Here is a 21,798-nt window from a genome sequence, read left to right on the forward strand (position 1 = left end):
CCCGCTGCCGTGCCGAGCTGGCGCTTCTGCCAGGTCACTCTCGGTTGCTTTCACGTATCGCATGGTCAAGGGGTCGGGCCAAATCTCCCTCCATCAATACTGAAATGGACCAATTCAGATTTAATGGTCTTATTGGATTGTATTGGATATGGTGCATTTGCAATGGATTTATATTGAATCGGATCAAATTGAACCAGTTCATTAACATAAAAGTACCTAGTTTAGAGTTGGACGTAATCTAAATTAAAACCAATTTAAATGTATTCATCTGATTCGATTGGTCCTAGTCCATATGTAATGGATTCATACTAGATCAGATTGGATTGGGCGAATATGCAGTTCGTTGACAGCTCTACTAATGCATTAATCCTGTCTTTTAAGGCTCTGCTTTGGAAATTGATCTTAGTATTAGATACCCAACTTCACTTTGCTTTAATTTGTGGAGGAAGAATATAATAGATTAGCATTGCATACATTAGATCTGATAGTTAATATAATGATTCATTTTATTTGAGAGACAAAGAGATCTTTTCATGCATAGATGCATGAAAGGTGTAGAACCGGATGCTAGATTTGAATTTCCCCTAGTACAAGAAACAACAAAACAATGTGTGTCCAGGAGCCTTGTTCCACCAAGTTGTTGTCATGCCCTACGGCCCCTTTCAAGTACTAGCAATGATGCTTACTGATGGAGAAACTCAAGCTTTTATGTGGATAGAATGTCGAACCTAGTAAAGGGGATATGTACACTACCTTATTCTCCAATTAACTTTGATGACCTAATGCTGAAGATCGTATTATTCAAGCTCAAATACTTGGATCGAAGGTCGAATCTGCCTCGTGCATACCCCCCAAGAAAAACAAAATGTTGTGGGACCAAATAACTATTGGGTGAAAGATGACTTCGTAGAGAAATAAAGAGTTAAGGGATACCCACTATGATGGTGTTTGGCTCCTTTACCGTTTGAAATGGAGAGTTTGTATGGTGAAATGATACCGGTTGGTGTCATACAAGCATTTTTTTAATAGAGTTTGAAATGATATTTGGGTCTTGTTTGCTTTTCGGTAAGTTATTTATCTGGGTAAATTTTTTTTAGTAAACACTTATCTAGGTAAGTGTATTTATCCATATTCTTTTATTTCTCATGTAAATAAGGTAATGCCCATTTTAACCATAAAAATTCATTATTAAAAAAGATATTTTTGTCACATTCAAGTGTTGACAAATTTCCTCCTAGGTGAGAAAGTTATTTGCCCAGTTAGGCGATGGGTATCACTTACCCAAATAACCAGGAAAATAACTGTCCCCACATAAATTCGAAAAAAGAACATAGGATTCTTGGTTAATGGGAACCAAAATCCCATTGACCAACTTTCCCCCCTCTCAAAATCCAATAAAAAGAACGCCGCCTTGGTTAAATCTTTTATCAAACAAATGTTTTTCTCAATTTGTGTGAGAATCATCGATTGGGAGAAGCTACTTTTTAATGCTTCCCCTAACATTAATGTGTTTTTTCACTGTTCAGCTTATGTGATGCCTAATGAATTCTAATGACACCTAACTGACAAAGAAAAAAAAAACATAAAAGAAAAATAACATTTTCAATGTTTTTTCTTATTTTTCGAGATAAATACCACACAAAATAACATTTTAAATAAATGCCAACAGAACTAAATAACCCCCAAGTCTATTAGGCACGTTGGCCTAACAATTTCCATCTATCTAAATTAGTGCAATAGTAAGTGCTATGCTTGTGTGTAACATTAAATGATAAAAACAAACAACCTTATATGGATTTTGAAATTTTGATTTAACATTTATCTCTCCACAAAAATCAAGTCAAATATCTATCTTATACAATATTAGTGCAAGTGCAGGTATTGATACAAATTTAACCTGCACAATTATCCACTATGTAGGGACTTTTTTTTTTGAATTAAACAAAGACTTTATTGCTGGATGGAATGTGTAAAAGATACAATAATCGACTCCTTCTTTCTCGTCTTGAAGCTTTACAACCTGCCCTATTTGCATCAGAAAAGTATAACTAGTCTTTTGATACGACACTTCATATATTATAAATAGATCTGTCGAAACAAAACTTTTTTTAGGTGATCAAATCATTGCTCTTCTTAACAAAGATATTCTTTAACTACCAAGGATTAGAAGCGGGTGCAAGTCAGGCACCAAATTACGATATACCAGGTGCATGTAAGATATCAATCAGTTGGTTGATAAGGAATCCTATTAATCGTTGTAACTTGAGGTTGAATTCTGCCTACATTTGAAGAGGGGAAGGGGGGTATGGGCAAAATACTCAGATTGGAATACACTTCTAATCAGTAATGCCACGCAGTACGCTGGTTTGTGTTTGTAAACCAAATGAAAGACAAATATAATCGAACTGAACGCCCAATTACCGATTCATTAATCGTTGGGCTAAAGATTCTAACCATGACTTAAATTAAACTTCTTAGATAACAGAAGATATAGACATATTAGAAGTGGGCTGCATTACCATATTGAAAAATATTATTGACTCTCATCAATATCCATTGCGGTGAAACTTGTCTTTAAAACGTTTTGCATTTTTTTGCAAATTAGGTATAATAGAGAGTAATCTCATACATATATGATGAGATATGTATTATTTATTAATACATATATGATGTGGTAAATTAGTAAAACATATTTCATCAACACAACGTCAATATACCAAACACGCCCTTAATATTTTATCAAAGATTATGTCCGGGTTAGTGAGTATAAAGTCGGGTCACATTCTGATTTAGCTTAACCCGTACTTAACCCCAAGACGCTGACATACTTGTCGAAGGCCAGAAGAGCTCTTGCGTAAAGGAACAGTTGATCCGTCACTCCGCATGTCACCCACGTGTGAGAAGGATAAGTCATAAGTTTCCCGTAGCCAAAGTCTTTCCTTCCTGAGCCACAACACATCGCCCCCGTGCATTGGGAACATCTCCTGTAAATGCACGGGGCGCCCTCGATCTTGGTGGGGAGCCCATCTAAATTCTCCTTCCGCGGGTAGTAGGCTCTTGAGTCTTGAGTTCTAAGACTTCTTTATTTTTTCTGTTGATATTTAAATGCGATTGAGGGCACGCACGCTAATTGCAATTTGGCACTCCACCGGTCACCTTCCTCCGAGTCCCTGAAACAGAGAAGTGAGATGGAGACGAAACAGAAACGTGAGCAGTTCAAAGGCCAGCCGAGACTACCGAAATTTGCAGTCCCGAAACGTTACGATCTGAAGCTCAAACCGGACCTTGTCGCCTGTAAATTCACTGGAATCGTGGAGATCGACGTCAACATAGTTGAGGACACTAAATTTATCGTTCTCAATGCAGCTGATCTCGTCGTTGATAATGGCTCTGTGTGGTTCAGGAATCGGAGCTCGTCCAAGGTATAAATTCTATTCACAATCTTTCGTCCTTTTTTTTCCTGAACCGGCGTGGGAATTACTTATCGGATGAATAGAGCTCAGAGATGATAGGACTTTTTCTGATGTTTCTGTCAGGAATTTCGACCTTTGGAGGTTGAAATGGTGGATCAGGATGAGGTCATGGTGTTGGAGTTCGAAGACATTCTTCCCGTCGGAGAGGGGATTTTAGCTATCGGATTTGAAGGAACCCTAAATGACAAGATGAAAGGATTCTACAGAAGGTAATTTAATGTGCTGCTCTCTCACATACGTAATTTATCTTGTTTACTTGCTTATGAAGTTCTATCGGGGATTAATAATTGTTTTTATCTAGTACTTATGAGATTAATGGGGAGAAGAAGAACATGTCGGTCACACAGTTCGAACCCGCAGATGCGAGGCGCTGTTTTCCATGCTGGGACGAACCTGCCGTTAAGGTGTTTGAGTGTTGCGCATTATTTTTCTTTTTCATTGCTAATGAATATTCGGCAATATGATGTTCTCCTGTTTCAAATCCTTATCTGATTAGTTTGATGAAACTCTGTTACCACTTTGATTGATTTATTCGTCGTTAGGAAACCATGTGGATGCAATTATTTCATTCAAGTTTTATCCTTAAAATTTGAAAACAAAAATACCTTTATAGTCTAAAATTGATGTACAAGGGGAATGTTAATGGAGATGGAAATGAAATAATTTTATAAGTTAGCTCATTTATAATTCTTGTCTCTTTTTCGATTATCAATCTGTCTTAGGTAATGCGTTTATGCTTTCAAAATTCAAATGCTGTGGGAAACTACTATTAATATGATTTCATCCCGTGTTTCTTCCAAATGTCCACTCAAAGTTGGTCATTTACCAGTGCTTGTGACCATCGAAATATAATATTCTGATTGTACATATAAATAAGAAGTTATTTTCTCCCGCTTTACATGCTATTATGCTTATCATTCTTCTCCGTTTGTGCTACTTCCAGGTTTATTTCAATTCTATTTTGTTCCCTGCCCTATAAGAGTGGTGTTAGGATCATATCTGCGGGATTGCTGTTTAAATGTGCCTCAGATAAAACTAGCCAAGTTTATAATGATTGATAAATATTCCTAAAATCTTCGGCTAACACCCTGTATTCCAGGCAACGTTCAAAATAACAGTGGACGTGCCATCTGATCTGATGGCTTTGTCCAATATGCCAGTTGTTGAAGAAAAGCTTGATGGACATTACAAAACAGTTTTCTTTCAGGAGTCACCAATTATGTCAACTTATTTGGTGGCTGTTGTTGTTGGCCTGTTTGATTATGTAGAAGATGCGACACCTGATGGTATAGAACTATGCAAGTGCTATCCTCCATTTCTTGTATAAGGGTTGCTTGCATTTCTGATTGCCTTGATCTTTGCATCAATTTTTAGGGGTTAAGGTTGGGGTGTACTGCCAAGTTGGTAAGGGAAATCAAGGAAAATTTGCTCTAGATGTTGCTGTCAGGACACTCGATCTATATAAAATGTATGTTTTCTTAATAACGTTTACTTATTATTGGTTTCTTTTTGAGAGATCAGGTGTTTGCATGGTGCTTTTGGATATTCAGTGTCTAACATGCTTTTTTCAAGTTATACAGGTACTTTGATGTACCATATCCACTTCCCAAATTGGATATGGTTGCCATTCCTGATTTTGCTGCTGGGGCCATGGAGAACTATGGTTTGGTTACATATCGTGAAACAGCTTTACTCTATGATGACCAGCATTCAGCAGCTGCTAACAAGCAAAGGGTATGTAAAATAGGTTGAGATTTGATATGGATGTCAAAATTCACCATGTCATTCTATTTTAGAGTCATCTGGTTTATGTTAAGAAATGTCTCTTTGAATGTCTCATAACGTCAATTTGCTTCGTTTCAGGTTGCTATTGTAGTGGCCCATGAGCTGGCACACCAGTGGTTTGGAAATCTTGTAACAATGGAATGGTGGACTCATTTGTGGCTTAATGAGGGATTTGCCACATGGGTATACTGATGAAATCCTTTACCTCTATTATATACTGGCAGGATTGAAGATAATGTAGTAAATGCCCAATTGCCCATTAAACGACTGTGTTTTCAGGTGAGTTATTTAGCAGCTGACAAGTTGTTTCCTGAATGGAAAATTTGGACCCAATTTCTTGACCAAACTACTGAGGGTCTTAGGTTGGATGGGCTTGCAGAGTCACACCCTATTGAGGTAATTAACTATGATTAATCTTTCATCCAAGTGGTATGTTCCGGAAGTTGGATTACTTCTTGTTAGTATTTGCATTTTTATTTAATTCAGTATACGCTATTTTCTTAATATTTCCTACAATGCTCATGTTTCAGGTGGAGATTGGCCATGCTGGTGAGATTGATGAAATTTTTGATGCAATAAGTTATAGAAAAGGTGCCTCTGTTATCCGTATGCTGCAAAGTTATCTTGGTCCTGAGTGTTTTCAGGTTAGGCCATTTGGTTTCTTCTTTCCATGTTTCCCCTTACATGGTTCCCATGGTCTCTGTATATATATTATTTGATAATTCCATAGTCTCTGTATATCTTGGTCATGCTGTGGATGTTTTGTAACTATTAGACTAGGAGCTATTCATAACATTCCTTGGGTGTAAAGTATTTGTAGACAATTTGACAGAATATGCAGTTAGAATCAAACGACAAATTATGGAGTTTGACTATGATACTGGAAAGGTATGATACCCAAAAAATTCGCAACCAATCAGCTGGTGTCATAAAAGGGGTAACCATTCAGTTAGTTTTTCATCAAAATTTGCGCCCGGGGGGCATTGGTCAAAGTTCTTTTATCATTCCTTTCTAGCATCGTAGATATTTCTCTAATTATGAGAAGAAATAAGAAATGTACAGCATATGAAACATTGAACTGCTCTTTCTTTTTGGATTATTTAACAACAGACATGGCACTGAATAGATAGGAATGGTGGAAGTTTGGAACATGATTTATATATCTGACATATGGTTTGGAGGCTTTGTTGAGTTGAATATGGTGTTCTAATGTTTTAGGAGCTATCTTTCTCTTGCAATGAACATGATTCATGACATGATTTTTTTTCATGCAATTAGAGATCGTTGGCTTCATACATAAAAAGGCATGCTTACTCAAATGCAAAGACAGAAGATTTATGGGCTGCTCTTGAGGAGGGATCTGGTCATCCAGTTAACATGCTAATGAACTCATGGACAAAGCAAAAGGGATATCCGGTTGTCTCTGTGAAGGTCAATGATAACAAGTTGGAGTTTGAGCAGGTTTGCTTATTACCCACTTCAAAGTGCTGTTTTCAGCCATCCAATTAGAAGCAACACTTATTAGCTAGTAGACAGCATGGTTTCTAGACATGCTCTTTTGGGTATATATTTCTTTTGAATTCACTTTCCGGATGACATTTCTAGCATTGAAATCATGTTTACTTGTTTAGGTTGAAAATAGTTGGTTTCCATGCACAATTTAATTGTTCCAAGAATACAAATGCTTAATTGAAGAGAACAAGAATTATTGTCTTATATGCATGAGTAGGTAATTAGTTACATGCCAATTGAACACAAAGTCCTTCCTACAAAACCCTTGAAATCTGTAAGGCTGGAGCCTAGTCCATAAGAAAACTACCATGATCACTGCACAATCAAAGAGAAGTGCTATCCTTCCCTTCAAAGACCCTATTATTTGTTTCTTTCTAGATAGTCCAACAAATAGTAAAAGGTATTATGGCCCATGAGGCCACAACTAACATGTGCCCATCATCTCTTTTCTCTATTTACTTGATCCTCTAATTCTTAGTACTTGCTTTTACTAGTATAATGACTTCAAAGGCATTGCTTATGTTTCTTCAACATTTTTTTGTACTTCTATGAAGGTTAATTATCAAAACAAAGTTTCCTACTTTGGTATGTAGCTTCAAAGAACCCTCTTGTGGTAGGATGCAGCTTGGGTTGGGTTGGGTTAGGTTAAGCATTTATCAAAATTTGAATGGGTCCAAAAGCTAATCCTAGCCTTATGTTGTTTTTTCCTAATAGGTAGCTCAATGCAATTGAAGTTACTCAATTCAAGGAACCCAACTTGCACCCCTGTCTCTTGGTTTGGTGGGGGGGAGGTTAACTTCTTGACCCTTTAGAAGATTTCCCATCATTCATCCCTAAGTTCACCTCTTCTGCTCTCAAAGTCTGAGTTTCTCTTGTATTAGTCAATATATGTTTCTTTAAGGAGACTCTGCCTGACCTAGACAATATAATTAAGATTTGCTTCTTTAACTTTTTGCTCTATTATCATTTCCTTTTTGATCAGCAACCACAAAAAAATAAAGATTTTAATTAATGATTAAAGGAAATAGATACAACAAGAAGTTGTGAGCAATTAGCATGCCAGATACAAGAAACTGTGAGAAATTTGCTCTATTATTATTTCAGCAGCCAACCCATATAGTTGGGGGCTTAGATGATGCCTAGCTTATAAAGAAAGGGGCTTAAGTGATGATATAAGGTATCAATGAGTCCTAGTGAAGATAGATTCATCAAAAAAAAAATTATGATACCTTTCTGACCTCCTATTCTATGAGCTCCACATGACATTCCAAACCACAATTCCTCTATCCTTCTTGCTAGGCCCGCAGGACAGGTTGCCTGATTTGAAGAACTTCAACTACATTGGGCTCAGGTTAGTGTTCAAGCTCATTGAAAATTTAACAAATTCCCACCCCAACCCGACTCAATTGCACCTTTGTGCTGTGATTTCAAAAGACAATACCTTGTTTTGCAGGCAGTTGTATTCTTAATAGTGCTAGGTAATAATTGCTGCCTAGGTGGTTTAAGATTACATGGCACTCAAGTCTAGCTGCTTTTCATTTTTCTCGTTATTAGGATTATATGAAAATGGTCTGCGGCGTCTACTGAAGCACTTGAGAAAATCCAATTTTACTTTTCTCTTTCTACTTCTGTTTCATACCTTCCTCTTCTTTCTCTACCATGTTTCGTTGCGTTGGAACTTTCCTCCTCATTTCTGCTTTGTTCATCTTCAAAGTGTCCAGGCATGTCTTTTCCAGTATTTCCTGATCTTGCCCAAGCATTTTTGGCAAATTGTACCTTAGGCTCAGTTTGGAAGAAGTACAAATACAAATATGTACAATACATATACATATCAAATAATACAAAATACAAGGTTTTGCACTCTACGTATTTGTATTTGTAATCCTTTACTTTCTTCTTGTGGTCTGTCACAGTCATTGTTTTATTTTGGATTTTGGATCTTGTTCCGAACATTTCTATATCTTTGTAAGAAAAGCTTACCAAGTTTTAAGTTAATGCCTAAGACGATGAATCTTATCCCTTTCATTTGGTTACTTTTGCTTTATGTTGGGGATCTGAAAGGAATGTAACTTCTCAATTGATGTAGATAAGCTTACCTTTTCTTTACTTGATTCAATGCTCAACTCTAAAGGAATATAAAGACATTAGATTGCATATTTTTTAACCAGATGGATGCATTAGTGAAGCCAAGGTGCATAGACAACACATATGCATCTTGGCCTAGTGAGGTGTCGACGACATCATCTTTGTAAGAGAGCCAGAAGATGTTTGAAATTTCTGACAACTAAAGATGTTGAAAAACTAAAGTACTACATATATAAATAACAAAAGATGAATTGAAGTTTTTTATTTTTAGAAAAGTAAAGATATTTTTAGTTCTCATGTTTCTGCTTTCCTGTTGGTCCACCCCAACTGTGCCTCCAAACAAAAGGTATGGGACCATTGTCTAAGAAAATAATCATTTAATCATATTAAGTATGCTAAATAACATGCAAAAATAATAAAATTATATACCAAATGTATGGGAATATTGTCTAGTTCTTATTTCTTTCCTTTTTACACATGATATGAAATAGTATCTATTAACTTCTATGGTTAAATAGATATCCCATGGTTATTTTTCAGTAGAAAGTCCATGGTACGAAATACAATTTTGTTATGATATATTTTTTTATGTAATTTATTATTTGGATGTTTTTATCTCACATGGTCTTAGCTAGCCTTTTGATTATGCATTTGATTGTTAAATTTTATTTTTCCCCATTGTCCTTGCTTCTGTGGAAACCTGATGTTTATTCATCATTTTCCCCCATATCTAAGCTAGTAGAGATCTGAGAGGTTTTATGCAAATTTGCAGACACAATTCTTGTCAAGTGGAGCCCCTGGGGATGGGCAATGGATTGTTCCTATAACACTATGTTGTGGTTCATATGATACCCAAAGGAATTTCCTTCTACAAACAAAATCGGAAACAATAGATATAAAGGAATTTCTTGGTTGCTCATTTTCTAAAAACATTTGTGTGGAGAAAGAAAATCAAGAGAAATGCAGCAAAAGCAATGCAGAATGCACTTGGATTAAGCTCAATGTTGATCAGACTGGTTTCTACAGGGTGAAGTATGACGATGAGCTTGCCACCAGGCTTAGATATGCAATAGAGGCTCACCATCTCTCTGAGACAGACAGATTTGGTAATATGGTGTTTTTGAACTCACTTTCTGATCTTTTATTCCTTGTTTTTGTAGTTATAGATAATGTTAACTCCAAGTTTATACTTTTATAGGTATTTTGGAAGATTCATATGCCCTTTGTGTGGCTTGCAAGCAATCATTATCCTCTTTGTTTTCACTGATGAGTGCTTACAGGGAGGAACTTGATTATACTGTGTTGTCATGCTTGATAAGTGTAATATGCTTATCTTTATTTTGATTAGTTTCCTTAAGTTAACTCATTTGTGCCTAATTCTGGCCATATCTGATTCCACAGATAAGTTATAAAGTTTCAACAATTGCAGCTGATGCCACTCCTGAATTGCTAGATGTCATTAAACAAATTTTCGTTAATCTTTTCCAGTATCCTGCAGAGTAAGTTCTTAGCACTATTTTATAGTAAAAGCCAAATGGTCTATTTCAGAAGCCCATACATATTTCCATTTAAGAGGTATTAGATAGCGAAATGTGGAGTACAAAATGGGTGAGAGGGACCCACTATCAACCTTTTTTTTTATTTTTTTTTCTCACTCCTTTCTAACCAAAGAACCTTTTGTTCTTTTGTTATCTTTGGTTTTCATTTTAACTTTCTTTGACTTTATTTTTTTTTTTAATTTTCTTGAAAAAAGTTAGGTATAACTTGTAGTGCCATAAGATTTTTTTAATAAAATCCAAGGACAAAGGTAGCCCTCTATACACTTCATTTTGTTTTATTAGCAATCAAACAGAGCCTACATGTTTGAAGTCTGGTTTTCATTCTAGTGGATAATCTAGGAGCCTACTGGGGTTTGATATTAAACTGAAATGTTTGATGGTATGTTTTATTTGTTTATTTTAACTTGTTTCACTGTTTATGGCTGTGAAATTTGTACATTTTTATCTGACAAGTCATTTGTTTACGTTCCATAATATTTTATTGTCTTTCCAATTTTCATCCATCAGACGGTAACTTGTACAGGAAATTAGGTTGGGAGCCTAGGAAAGGTGAAAGTCACTTGGATGCCATGTTGAGAGGGGAGCTTTTAACTGCACTTGCTCTATTTGGACATGCTGCTACACAAAAGGAAGCAATTAGACGTTTTGAAGCATTCTTAGAAGATATAAATACACATCTTCTCCCTCCTGACTTAAGAAAGGTTGATAAATTCAAAGTGCTTTGGTTTTCTGTTTTATGCTGGTTTAATAATTGATTAAAAACCCAATGTTGTGTTGATGTACCTTTATTGGATGATTTTGTAGACAGCATATGTTGCTGTGATGCAGAATGTCAGCACATCAAACAGGGGCGGTTATGAATATCTTCTTAGAGTTTATAGAGAGACTGATCTAAGCCAGGAGAAAGGGCGCATTTTAAGTAACGTATCAGTGCATATTGAGTTGTAACACAAATGACTTGTGCCTACTGATTTTGTGATGAAATTTCTTTTTCATGAATTGTAGGTTCTCTTGCTTCTTGTCGAGATCCTGGTGTCATTCTTGAAGTTCTCAATTTTTTGTTGTCTTCTGAGGTACTGTGACTTTGTTTTCTTATTATATTTCCTTGTATGTAGTTTAAGTTTTCTCATATACCCGTGCTATGGTTTTCCTTCTTGACAGTACTGAATTTATTTCTAAATCTTTTATCTAGGTAAGAAGCCAAGATGCTATTTTTGGACTTGCAGTAAGCAGGGAGGGACGTGAAACAGCCTGGGGATGGCTTAAGGTATTCCTTTATCCAGTTACCCCCCGACGCCCAACCTTTCTTCAGCTAGAACATACACTACGATATTCAACTCAGACCAAGCCAATAATTAAACACCATCATCTGAAAAAGAAACAAGGACATCTAAACCACCTACCCCTCCAAATAAATAAAATAGTACATGCATGGTAATCTTCAGCTGACAATTTGCAACAACTGGAATGCAGGATAACTGGGAGTTCATCTCAAAGACATGGGGTTCTGGGTTTCTTATTACCCGCTTCATCAGTGCCATTGTGTCACCGGTCTGTCTCAGATTCCATATTTACTCTATTTTCTTCATAATCCTTGATTGCTTAAGTTTACATTACATTTATATCATTTCATCTCAGACTTGTCAAAGGATTTAAGCATTTGTAACTGCTTGTTTTCTTTCTTCCAGTTTTCTTCTCTCGAGAAGGCAAATGAAGTAGAGGAATTCTTCGCGAGCCGTATCAAGCCTTCAATTGCTAGGACTTTGAAGCAAAGCATTGAGCGGGTTCACATCAACGCGAAGTGGGTTGATAATATTAGGAATGAGAAGTCCCTTACGGAAATAGTCAATAAGCTTGTATCAAGGAAGTAGAATGGTGGTTTGCCAATTGCATCTACAATTTCAGACTGGCGCTGGTTTTGGGTGGCTTACCGCTAGCTTTTTGCATCTACACAATTAATTCTGTATGGCAATAAGTGCTATTTTATAGTTTGACTTTTAGAAGTATTAGTAATTAAGCACGTGAGAAAATTCTCTTGAATTTTAGATATACCATATTTAATATAGAAATTGAAAATTAATAAAAGTAATAATATGATTAAAAATAAATTTGTAGCAAATAACAATTATTATTATTATTATTATTAAATTTTGTATTGTATTTTTATCATAAATAAAAATAACTTTTATTTTAAAAAATATTTTTATTTTATATGATGAATATATAACATTTTTTCAAATGTTTTTGACAAAGTTTTGTAGATTTTCATTTTTGGTGTTTTATATTTTCTTAAATATTTATTATTCAATTATGATATCATGAGTTTTTTTGAAAAGTTAAATGATTAGTTTTAAATTTGAGAAATTATAGTTAGTGATGACTATACATTTAAATTTAAGCTACAAGTTGGCCCATAAACCAACAAAACTCTGACAATCCACTCTATATTTCATATTATAAAAACCCTCACTAGAGGTTTATGTGGTTGTTGCCAACATGGGATTCTTATTTCATATTAGACACAACAAAAAAATTATACCAAAATTGTCCTTTAATGTCGGGTGATTGGAAAAAAAAAAAAGAGTTTTTAGTTTCTCTCTCATTCACTCACTCTCTTTCTCTCAATCTCCCTCATACTCACTCACACAATCATCTTTTATTTGTTCAATGACTGATTTGAAAATAAATAAAAATGACATTTGGTTTTTATATTTACGTTCTCTATATCAATTTCTCTCTCTCTACCTATCATTCTCCCTCAATCTCTTTCATTCTCTTTCTTAGTTAATCTCTCATTCTCTCTTAATTTTTATCGTTCTCATTTAGTTTCTCTCCCATTCTCTCTCTCGTTTTTTTTTTAAATTTTCTTACACACTTATGTGATATTAATTAGATTGTATAAAAAAACATGAGACCAACTTGGTATGGTCTAAAATTCATTACACCTATTTGATAAAAATTCACAATAAACTCTTGGCTTTATAATTTACACAAATTGGAAAATGATAGAGATTGAGGGAAAGAGAAGGAAATATTGACTGAGAGGGAGAATGAGGAAGAAGAATGAGAGATAGGTTTTGATTTGTCTATAGGCCGAAGTTGGAAGAGTGGGAAAGATCAAGAGATGGCTGTGAGAGAGAACGGAGGGAGTTTGAGAGATAGAGGGAATGTGGGAGAAATTGAAAACCTATTTTTGTTATTGGCTTTTTGTTGTGTCCAACTTGGACTAAGAGTTTCATGTTGGTAACAACCACATAAGCCTTCAATGACATGGCGGGGGTTTTTATAATTTGAAATGTAGAGCTGATTGTTAGAGTTTTGTTGGTTTTTAGACCAGCCTGCAACCTAATTTTAAATGTACAACCGACTTTGATTATAATTTTTCCTTTAAATTATATATTTTATTTATATTATATAAAATATTTTTTACTTATCACACTTAATTTTTGTATCTTTGATATCATTTGACTCAATACACTAACTCACCATCTAAAAAGAAAAGTATTTTAATTTCTAAGGTGACATTAAATTTCTGTATTACATTTCCATCATTGATAAAATTATTTCTTATGTATAAAACTTATTTTTGTTTAATATAATGAATGCATGATATTAGAGATGTATCAAATATTTTATTTTTTATAAATATGTAACATTAGATATGTACCCAATTTTTTTTATATTTTTTTAATACTTTTGTGATTCTGTATTTTCTATTATAAAAATTTTATTAATTGATTATGACATTATTTCATTTATAGGTGGATTTTAAATTTGGCATTCTATTTTCACCATTAATAAAAACACTTTTTATATTTCCTAGTTATTTATTTTAAATTTTTATTATTTAATTACGACATTATTTATCAATCCATTTGACCCCAAATGGTCAAATTGTTTGCCCACCACCGGGAGGGAAGAAAATAGTTTTGTTTGCAAATTACTTTTTAAAATATTCATTTTTATACTATTAAAACTAATACTATGGATTGGATTACAAGAATTTAATGATGAAAAAAAATATTTTAAATATAGGATTTAATGAGAGAATAGGAAAATATTTTTATTTGCAATTGGTTTTAAATTTTACATTCCATTTCCATCATTAGTAAAAATATTTCTTATTTAAATTGTTTTCAATTTTTTTTGATTTTATTATTTAATCGTGGCAACATGGATTAACCCATTTGACCCAAAATGATTTAATTTTTTACCACCACCTAGATGAAAACACTAATTTTGTTAGGTAGATTTTAAAATTATAAGCTTTTCTATTACTAGAATTATTAATTTATTAAGTATGGATTCAATTAATAGAACTTAATGATTAAAAAAATAAAACTAAGTTAAATATATGATTCAATGAACATTGAATGAATTAAATATCTTTAAATTACCTCTCTTCAACTCATTTAATATTAAGAATTGATTACCCTATTTTCCCTCATTCCTTTATTAATAAATTTAAATATAGAGGGGTAAAATTTGTCTTTGAAAGAAATTCAGAAATATTTTTGAGGTCATTCGTGCTTTTTAAAGTAGTATAGATAAATATTGGATTTGGACTGTTAATTTCAATGGAAGTGAAGGGTTATTGTATTCAATGGATTATGTATGGGAAATTTCTCTTTAACCGTTGTGTCTGTAAAATTTTACCTTCAAGGGCAATCCCAAGATTTTGCTTTTAAGGGGTTTTAAAGAAAAAGTTAGTATTCTGAACCTGAATTTTATGACGATATTAAAAGGGCTTCCAAATTTTATGACGATAAGATGGAGGAAAACACTTTTTAAAATAAAAGAAAAACAGGGAAAATTCTACTTTAGTATTCTGAACCTGAATTTTGGGGTAGTGTTTAGTACTTGAACTTTTAAATGTCATTGGGGTGTCCAAACTTTCAAAAAGTGTTAATTTGATTTCTGCTGTTAATTGATCGTCAGTTATTTGTTGAAAATGTCAAAACTATCTTTTAAAAGAAGACAATGTTCATTGTTTTTTACCTTGAGACTGAACCGGTTATCTTCAAAGAAAAAGAGAAAAAATATAAAATATGATTTTTAGAAACAATAATTGAAAATAAAGAAATAATTAGACAAGAATATGTTTCAGATCTAAAGGTAGAAGACAATGACTTCATTAGTTTAGAATCTCAAGCACCTGAACCGGTTCAGTCTCAAGGTAAAAAACATAATAGACAGTGTCTTCTTTTGAAGGGTATTTAACATTTTCAACAAATAACTGATGATCGATTAACGATAAGGGCCAACTTGACATTTTTTTTTTAATGTTTGGGTACTGCGATCATACTTAGACACTACCTCAAGGTTCAGGGTAGTAAAATGGATTTACATAAGGGCTGCCAAAGGTAAAATCTCATGGGCTCGGATGATTAAGGCTAAAATTGAATATTCGGAGCTTGATTTACATAAGATTTAGCCATGACAGAAGATGTCAAATGTTGTGATCGATCCGGAAGGGGAGGGAAAGATTCATTCCCCCACTCTATTACTGTTCCAATTATAATAGAGTTTACGGGTGGATTGAACAATTATAATAAAGTTTATGGGTTGGATCCACAAAATTGTATCATTTCTTCGGACCAATTTACTTCACAGAGGGGTGCAAATGTGTAAATGAGAACGGGATTCAAGGAGAGAAATGGTGGTGGGCCTTGATATTTCTTTTCCAAGCTTTGCCAGCCCATCATTAACAAAATAAACCTTTTTCAAAATGGGCAGCACTAAACTGCTAATTTGTAGAAAAATAACATTCCTTCTATCTTTATAACGCGGATACTTAGCCTTGGCTTCACAGCCGACCACCATGGAAAAAATCTAATCCATTTATTCCCTTCTCTCTCCGCACGTGCCATTTGACTAGTTCTTATAAATTATTTTAGAGTTTTACAAAAAAAAAAAAATAATCTTTAGTGGGTTACCTAACATGGTTGGTTGCTACATTGGCAAAATTTATCTTTCAGAAACAAAACCAACCATGCCGCAAAACATAATATAATTTTTATTATCTTCCATATAAATTATTTATTTTCCTTCATTTTGTGTGGTCAACCACCCCACTTTTAGAATCATGATAATGTATGACACAAAAGCTTAAACACAATATGGAAAGCCAATATTATGTACAGAATCTCTTTTATATTGGAACACCATCCAATCACATTGCATAGTTCACCCAATAAAGCAAAAAAAGAAAGAAAAAATGAGAAAAACTCAACATCTCAAACCCTCCAGCTCACAATTTATTATAAATAAAAGAATCAATAAATTAAAAAAATAGGAAAAATATGTATCTTTATCTTCTTTTATCCATATACTATTAATGTAAAAAAATTTTGTATTTTGTTAAGATCAAACCATATCAATAAAACTTGAAAAAAAAAAAAAAAGAAAGAGAGACGCCAAAGAAAGTAAAAGTAAAGAATCCTCAAATCTAGCTGGGCCCTGGGTCTTGTGCGGGGGCTGAGGTACCCATCTCAGTTTTCTCTCTGATCGAATTCATCTTTTCCAGCATCAATCCAGCCCGGAATCTGGCAATGAAGCTAGCGGCCTTTGTGTTAACATCTGGGCTCGGACAAAACGGTGATCCACCCACATCTGGGCTCTGACAGAATGGTGATCCACTTACATCTGGGCTCGGACAGAATGGTGAGAATGGTGATCCACAGGCATCTTCCCCGTCCATCGTAGTAGGTTGCGTTATCGTCGGCTCCTTGCTTGATGAGATCTCGACGAAATCCGAGTCCCGCGAGCTACCATGAGAATGAGAGCTTGGATTATTTGGTTTTCTGACGTAATCACCGCGAACAACAAATTTCAGGTCTGGCATTCGGAACGGAGGTGGCGGAGGAGGTGGCATTGGAATCAGCGGAGACTGCCCGCCACTGTTCAAGTTCTCGTCCTCATCGTACAAGTTGTTCGTCTTTGCCTGCAATGGAGGTTGGTTGGTTGCGGTTGACGATTTTCTTAGTCGAGAATAATCCGATGGCAGTTCTGGTGCCGCTGGCGCTGTTCGAGATGCAGTCGTGCGTCTTGATGAACGTGATGATGAGGCAGGTGGCGGAGGCGGAGGTGGTGGGGGTGGGGGCGCGGGTGGTGCCTGCCTAAGATATGAGACCGACTGGATTACTTTACTCTTGCTGCCCTTTTTGTTAGAGAATAAATTGTGAAAGACAGAAGCTGGAGGTGGTGGTGGTGGCGGTGGCGGTGGCGGTGGTGGAGGTGAGGGGGGCATTACTGGGTGCAAAGAAGTAGGTGAAGAATGACGGTCGCCATCGGAACTGTCCTTGTTCTTCTGCTTTATCTTCTTCTTCCGATGATGATACAGTGAAGCCAACGTGCTTGCTAAGTCTTTCGCTCCACCTCTCTTCTTATCGCTTCTACCACTCTTCTTCTCCGATTGATGTGATGCTGGTCTTGGTGGTGGTGGAGGTGGGGGTGGCGGCGGCGCGGGTTGTGATGGTGGTGGCTGCACGCGAACTTTCGTGAATTCCTGTACGCTATCATCGGGTTCTTGTGGTTTTTCTTTTCGTTCCACAGTCGGAAAGGTTCGCTTCCTTTTCTGCTTAACTGCCGGTGGTGGAGGCGGAGGAGGAGGAGGCGGCGGCGGTGCAGGTGCAGATGCCGTTGGAGGAGGAGAAGGAGATGGAAGTGGCGACGATAATGACGATTTAATGGATGTAGGACGCTCCACAGAAGTATCCACTGAAATGGTCTTAAACTTAGAATCTTCGCTCTTGGTTGGTCTGTGTCGTCGTCGAACATGATCCGAACGCGCCCTGTATGGATTCACATCGATGTCGTCATAGAAACGCCACCTGTTGTCACCGGAAACCCACGAAGATTCTTGCTTGAGATCCGGGTAGGAGCTGCTGTTCCTCCTCAAGAAACCAACGTTGGTGGAAGTGGAATTGGGGGAGGAGGATCCAATGGGATTGTAAATGCTTCGATCTGGATAATCAAACCATTGACGTGGGGTTGATGGACGCGGTTTGTCGGCGACTTGAGAGATGCTGGCAACGTTGTTATGGTCGTCAGTGCCGGAGCCCTCATAGTTTCTCCGGCTGAGGATCCCACAGATAATAGCAACGAGGACGAGAAAGAAATTAAGCGAATCCCAGCTCTTCCTGACGAAGCTGGGCCGAAAAACGTGAGAATCGAAGGAAAGAAACGAAGGAATAACAAAGAATAAGAGGAGGAGAACGGCGATGGGCAACACAACGAACAACACGGCGGGGGGATTGGAGAAGGGAGAGGAAGTACGGCGGTGGCTACGGCTGTGGGTGGTGCTGCTCTGCACCCAAAAGGGTGTCATGTCTGCATCTCCTTCCATAATTTCAGTTTGCTTTTCTAGCTTTTGCTTTGGCTTCTGGAGAGAGAGAGAGAGAGAGAGAGAGAGTCACAGATAGACAAGAAAAGGAAGTGTGAGCTTTTTTCTCTCAGGCAAATATTTGCTTTATTGTATCGTGTGGTACAATTAATATCATGATATAGAGTTGGCAAGAAAAGTTGGGATGAGCTACAACCAAAAGGCGTGTGTACAATGAGCTACGGAATCAATGTGGTGTGGGAAATAGAGATCGATAGAAGATAAAAATACTAGAAAAGTAGAAATACCACTAAAAAAACCCAGAGGCCAGAGGGGAGAGGGCTAGCTCTACTTTGGAGGAAGAGCGTAGACACGCAAAACACGGCTTTGAATGTTACATTTACAAACAAAGCCAACCCACCTCTAGATGACAGACTTCAAACAATCCACCAACTGTTTGAAGAAAGAACAAAATAGAAGATCAGCCGCTTACAACTGTTGAACAGGTTGCACCAGTAGTTAAATTAACCCCACTTTACCGGACCACTAGAAAATGGAATCAAAACTCAAATGAACGGGGCAATGGGGGCATGGACTACTCTCTCTCTCTCTCTCCTGTTACAAAGTACATGCACGAAAATGCAGATTGAGGATAATTCGGTAGTTAGACTTTATTGTTAGCAGTACTCTGCTACTACTAGTAGTAGAGGAGAATAAATTTCTATTAATTTGATAGATTAGATTAGAGTTGTTTGAATATAATTGATCAATTGTGCCCTGTTAATAGAGAAATGATGAGATAAGATCGATCCATCGTCTATATAGAAATACGTTACAGCCCACTGCAGAATTTTGAATTCCATTATAGACATACAATAATTTAAAATGTTAAATACCCCCATTTATATATCAATATCTGCTTGTAAATTAACATCAATTCCGAATTGACATCTACCCCAACTGTACAGTAAAATTAAGAATTCTAATACTGGGCTGAACAGTCATTCTCCTTAAGATCTATCAACAGTCAACACCTCCTGTTATGATTGGAATCGATTGCTTGAGAGCTAGCATTTTAAAAATATCTCCAGCTGGCTAACTGGAATTTTGGATTGAATTAGGTTGGGGTTGGGTTAGAAGAAATGTCCAGGTCCAGCATTACTCAACATCAATCAGGTATTCACACACCTTAAATTGGGGAAAGAACAACAGGGTTAATTGAATCCTTGTTCTTAAAATTAAAAGAGAAACACCCACCAAATTGAGATCAAATTCAGATTGCTAATGGGATATTTTATCCAAATAGAACACAGAAAAACAAAACAAGGTTGGATTGGATTTGTTGGTCAGGTCAAATTCAGATTAAGCAAGGCGGTCAAGATAATTAACATAATGAATATTCAGATTATTAACATTAAAATATATTGTCTGGGACCCAATCATAATCGATTATCATCATATCTGATTTTTTTTTTCAGTAAAAGAGACGACCAAAATAGCTGGGATATTTGGGTTTGAAAAAATATAATTCGGCTATCCTGTAAAGAGGAAGAAAGCATAAAAAATTAACAAGAATTTGTATAAAATGGTGGTGAGGTTACTTGTCGCAAGCATTACATTAACAAGTTTAGGAAATTTGAAGATTAGGAGAAGAAAGTGGTCTGTTGGTCCTGAAACAATCACGCAGGAAACTTCCTCTTTATTAAGTTACGTAACAGGGTTACTCCAAAGAAGATGGGCCATGGACAATTCTGCAGACAGCTTGGAAAACGACAACCAGACAGAGAGATAGAGAGAGGACTCATTTTCTTTTATTTTTTCCATAGTTTTATTTACTATTGCTTCTATAAAATAATGGTCCATTCCCTTGATCCCTTACACTCTAAAAAAAGCAGAAGATTCGCAGAAAGTTTCCTTTTAAGTTTTAACAGCCTTTGGTTCCACTGAAATCAGTATGGATGATTAACTAGTGAGTTTGCTTTTATAATATTACCATTACTTACGCCATGTAAGGACACACAATAATAGTTCTCTGAAGATATTTAATTGTTTCTAAATTTGCTTTCATTAATTAATCAGAATTCGGCAAGTACTTCTAGTGGGTCATTTCTTCAAAGTCTTTTTCTCTGAATTTGAAAATGGGGTATTTTGAATTTTTGTATCTAGGGTTGGTTGAAGATGATTGACAAGAGAGAGATTCAAATATTTGTGAACCAAGCCCAACGCAAGTACAATAGAGATTAGTGAGGAGGCCCATAACATTTCCAAGTGATCTTGACTTCTCCGAGTGAAACCCCATAATAGACGGGGCTCATCATGGTCCCGGGGATGGGCTAATGGGCTATGCAGGAGTCTTATGAAGTAGTCCATCTGCCCAGTGTTTCCTTAATTATTACGGAATACAGACCCCAGATAACAGACTCACATCTTCATTCTTCAATCAATCTATCTAAAAGAGTAGAAATGGTTATTGAAACGAATACATTCTTTTCATTTTGGGGCCACTTCTCTTTTTCGTTTTTTATTTAAACTAAACCACGCTTAGACTTTATAGCTTTACTGGATGTAGCCCAAAAGAGGCCTACTCGACACTCTCTTTTACGTGGCAATATAAAACCCACAAACAATTTTTTTAGAAGGCCCCTTAGGGCTAATCCGTTCAACTATTCTCGATAATCATTTCTTGTACAATGATGGATTACAGAAACTCAGAGAAAGTCTACCAGGCTTGCACTCTGGAACAAGTAAGAGAAAATTTAGCCACTCAATGAGTAGCTGCCTTTGCAGTTCTACATACCGAGAATTCAGAAAATTGATGCCAAAATAGATGTTTGCATTCAACAACCAAATTAAATTGTTTATTCTTTTCACTTAAAATAATAACCATCGTCACAATTTTTATGGATTCAGGTTGGGCGTTGCTGTTTCTACTTGATACGTTTGGGTTCATCGATACAAGTTGATATATAATTCTTATTTGAGGTTGTTTATAATCAGAAAAAACAAAAACAGGCAGGCTGGAAAAAATGTCAAATTAACTTTTCAGATAGGAGAAAATCTA

General features: G+C 35.8%; 2 protein-coding genes across 2 annotated transcripts; one reads left to right on the forward strand and one right to left on the reverse strand.

Moving 5' to 3' along the window:
- Positions 1-2,939: 2,939 nt before the first annotated feature.
- On the forward strand, positions 2,940-12,454 carry APM1 (aminopeptidase M1). Its single transcript, XM_088949739.1, has 19 exons — positions 2,940-3,422; positions 3,537-3,682; positions 3,775-3,877; positions 4,573-4,759; positions 4,848-4,941; positions 5,054-5,207; positions 5,337-5,441; positions 5,538-5,654; positions 5,789-5,902; positions 6,537-6,719; positions 9,628-9,961; positions 10,054-10,175; positions 10,257-10,354; positions 10,938-11,115; positions 11,219-11,333; positions 11,420-11,487; positions 11,607-11,681; positions 11,888-11,965; positions 12,103-12,454. Exons 1-19 carry the CDS (start codon positions 3,189-3,191, stop codon positions 12,283-12,285), a joined length of 2,688 nt encoding a protein of 895 aa, XP_088805865.1. The 5' UTR covers positions 2,940-3,188; the 3' UTR covers positions 12,286-12,454.
- Positions 12,455-16,862: 4,408 nt separating this feature from the next.
- On the reverse strand, positions 16,863-18,761 carry LOC148846878 (uncharacterized). The gene has a single exon (XM_088949452.1). The coding sequence runs from the start codon at positions 18,759-18,761 to the stop codon at positions 16,863-16,865; it is 1,899 nt and encodes a 632-aa protein (XP_088805578.1).
- Between the last annotated feature and the right edge of the window lie 3,037 nt (positions 18,762-21,798).

The sequence above is a fragment of the Nelumbo lutea genome, chromosome 6 (assembly GCF_056320005.1).
Source record: "Nelumbo lutea isolate HS-2025 chromosome 6, American lotus-T2T, whole genome shotgun sequence".
NCBI classification, from domain to species: Eukaryota; Viridiplantae; Streptophyta; class Magnoliopsida; order Proteales; family Nelumbonaceae; genus Nelumbo; species Nelumbo lutea.

What these genes read in the sequence shown, in the direction of transcription:
- LOC148846878 (XM_088949452.1), bottom strand. Translation starts at nt 18,761, where the DNA reads ATGGAAGGAGATGCAGACATGACACCCTTTTGGGTGCAGAGCAGCACC.
- APM1 (XM_088949739.1), top strand. Translation starts at nt 3,189, where the DNA reads ATGGAGACGAAACAGAAACGTGAGCAGTTCAAAGGCCAGCCGAGACTA. An exon ending in AGAAGATGCGACACCTGATG is followed by an intron (nt 4,760 to 4,847) that starts GTATAGAACTAT and finishes ATCAATTTTTAG; the next exon opens with GGGTTAAGGTTGGGGTGTAC. An exon ending in GGAGAAAGGGCGCATTTTAA is followed by an intron (nt 11,334 to 11,419) that starts GTAACGTATCAG and finishes CATGAATTGTAG; the next exon opens with GTTCTCTTGCTTCTTGTCGA.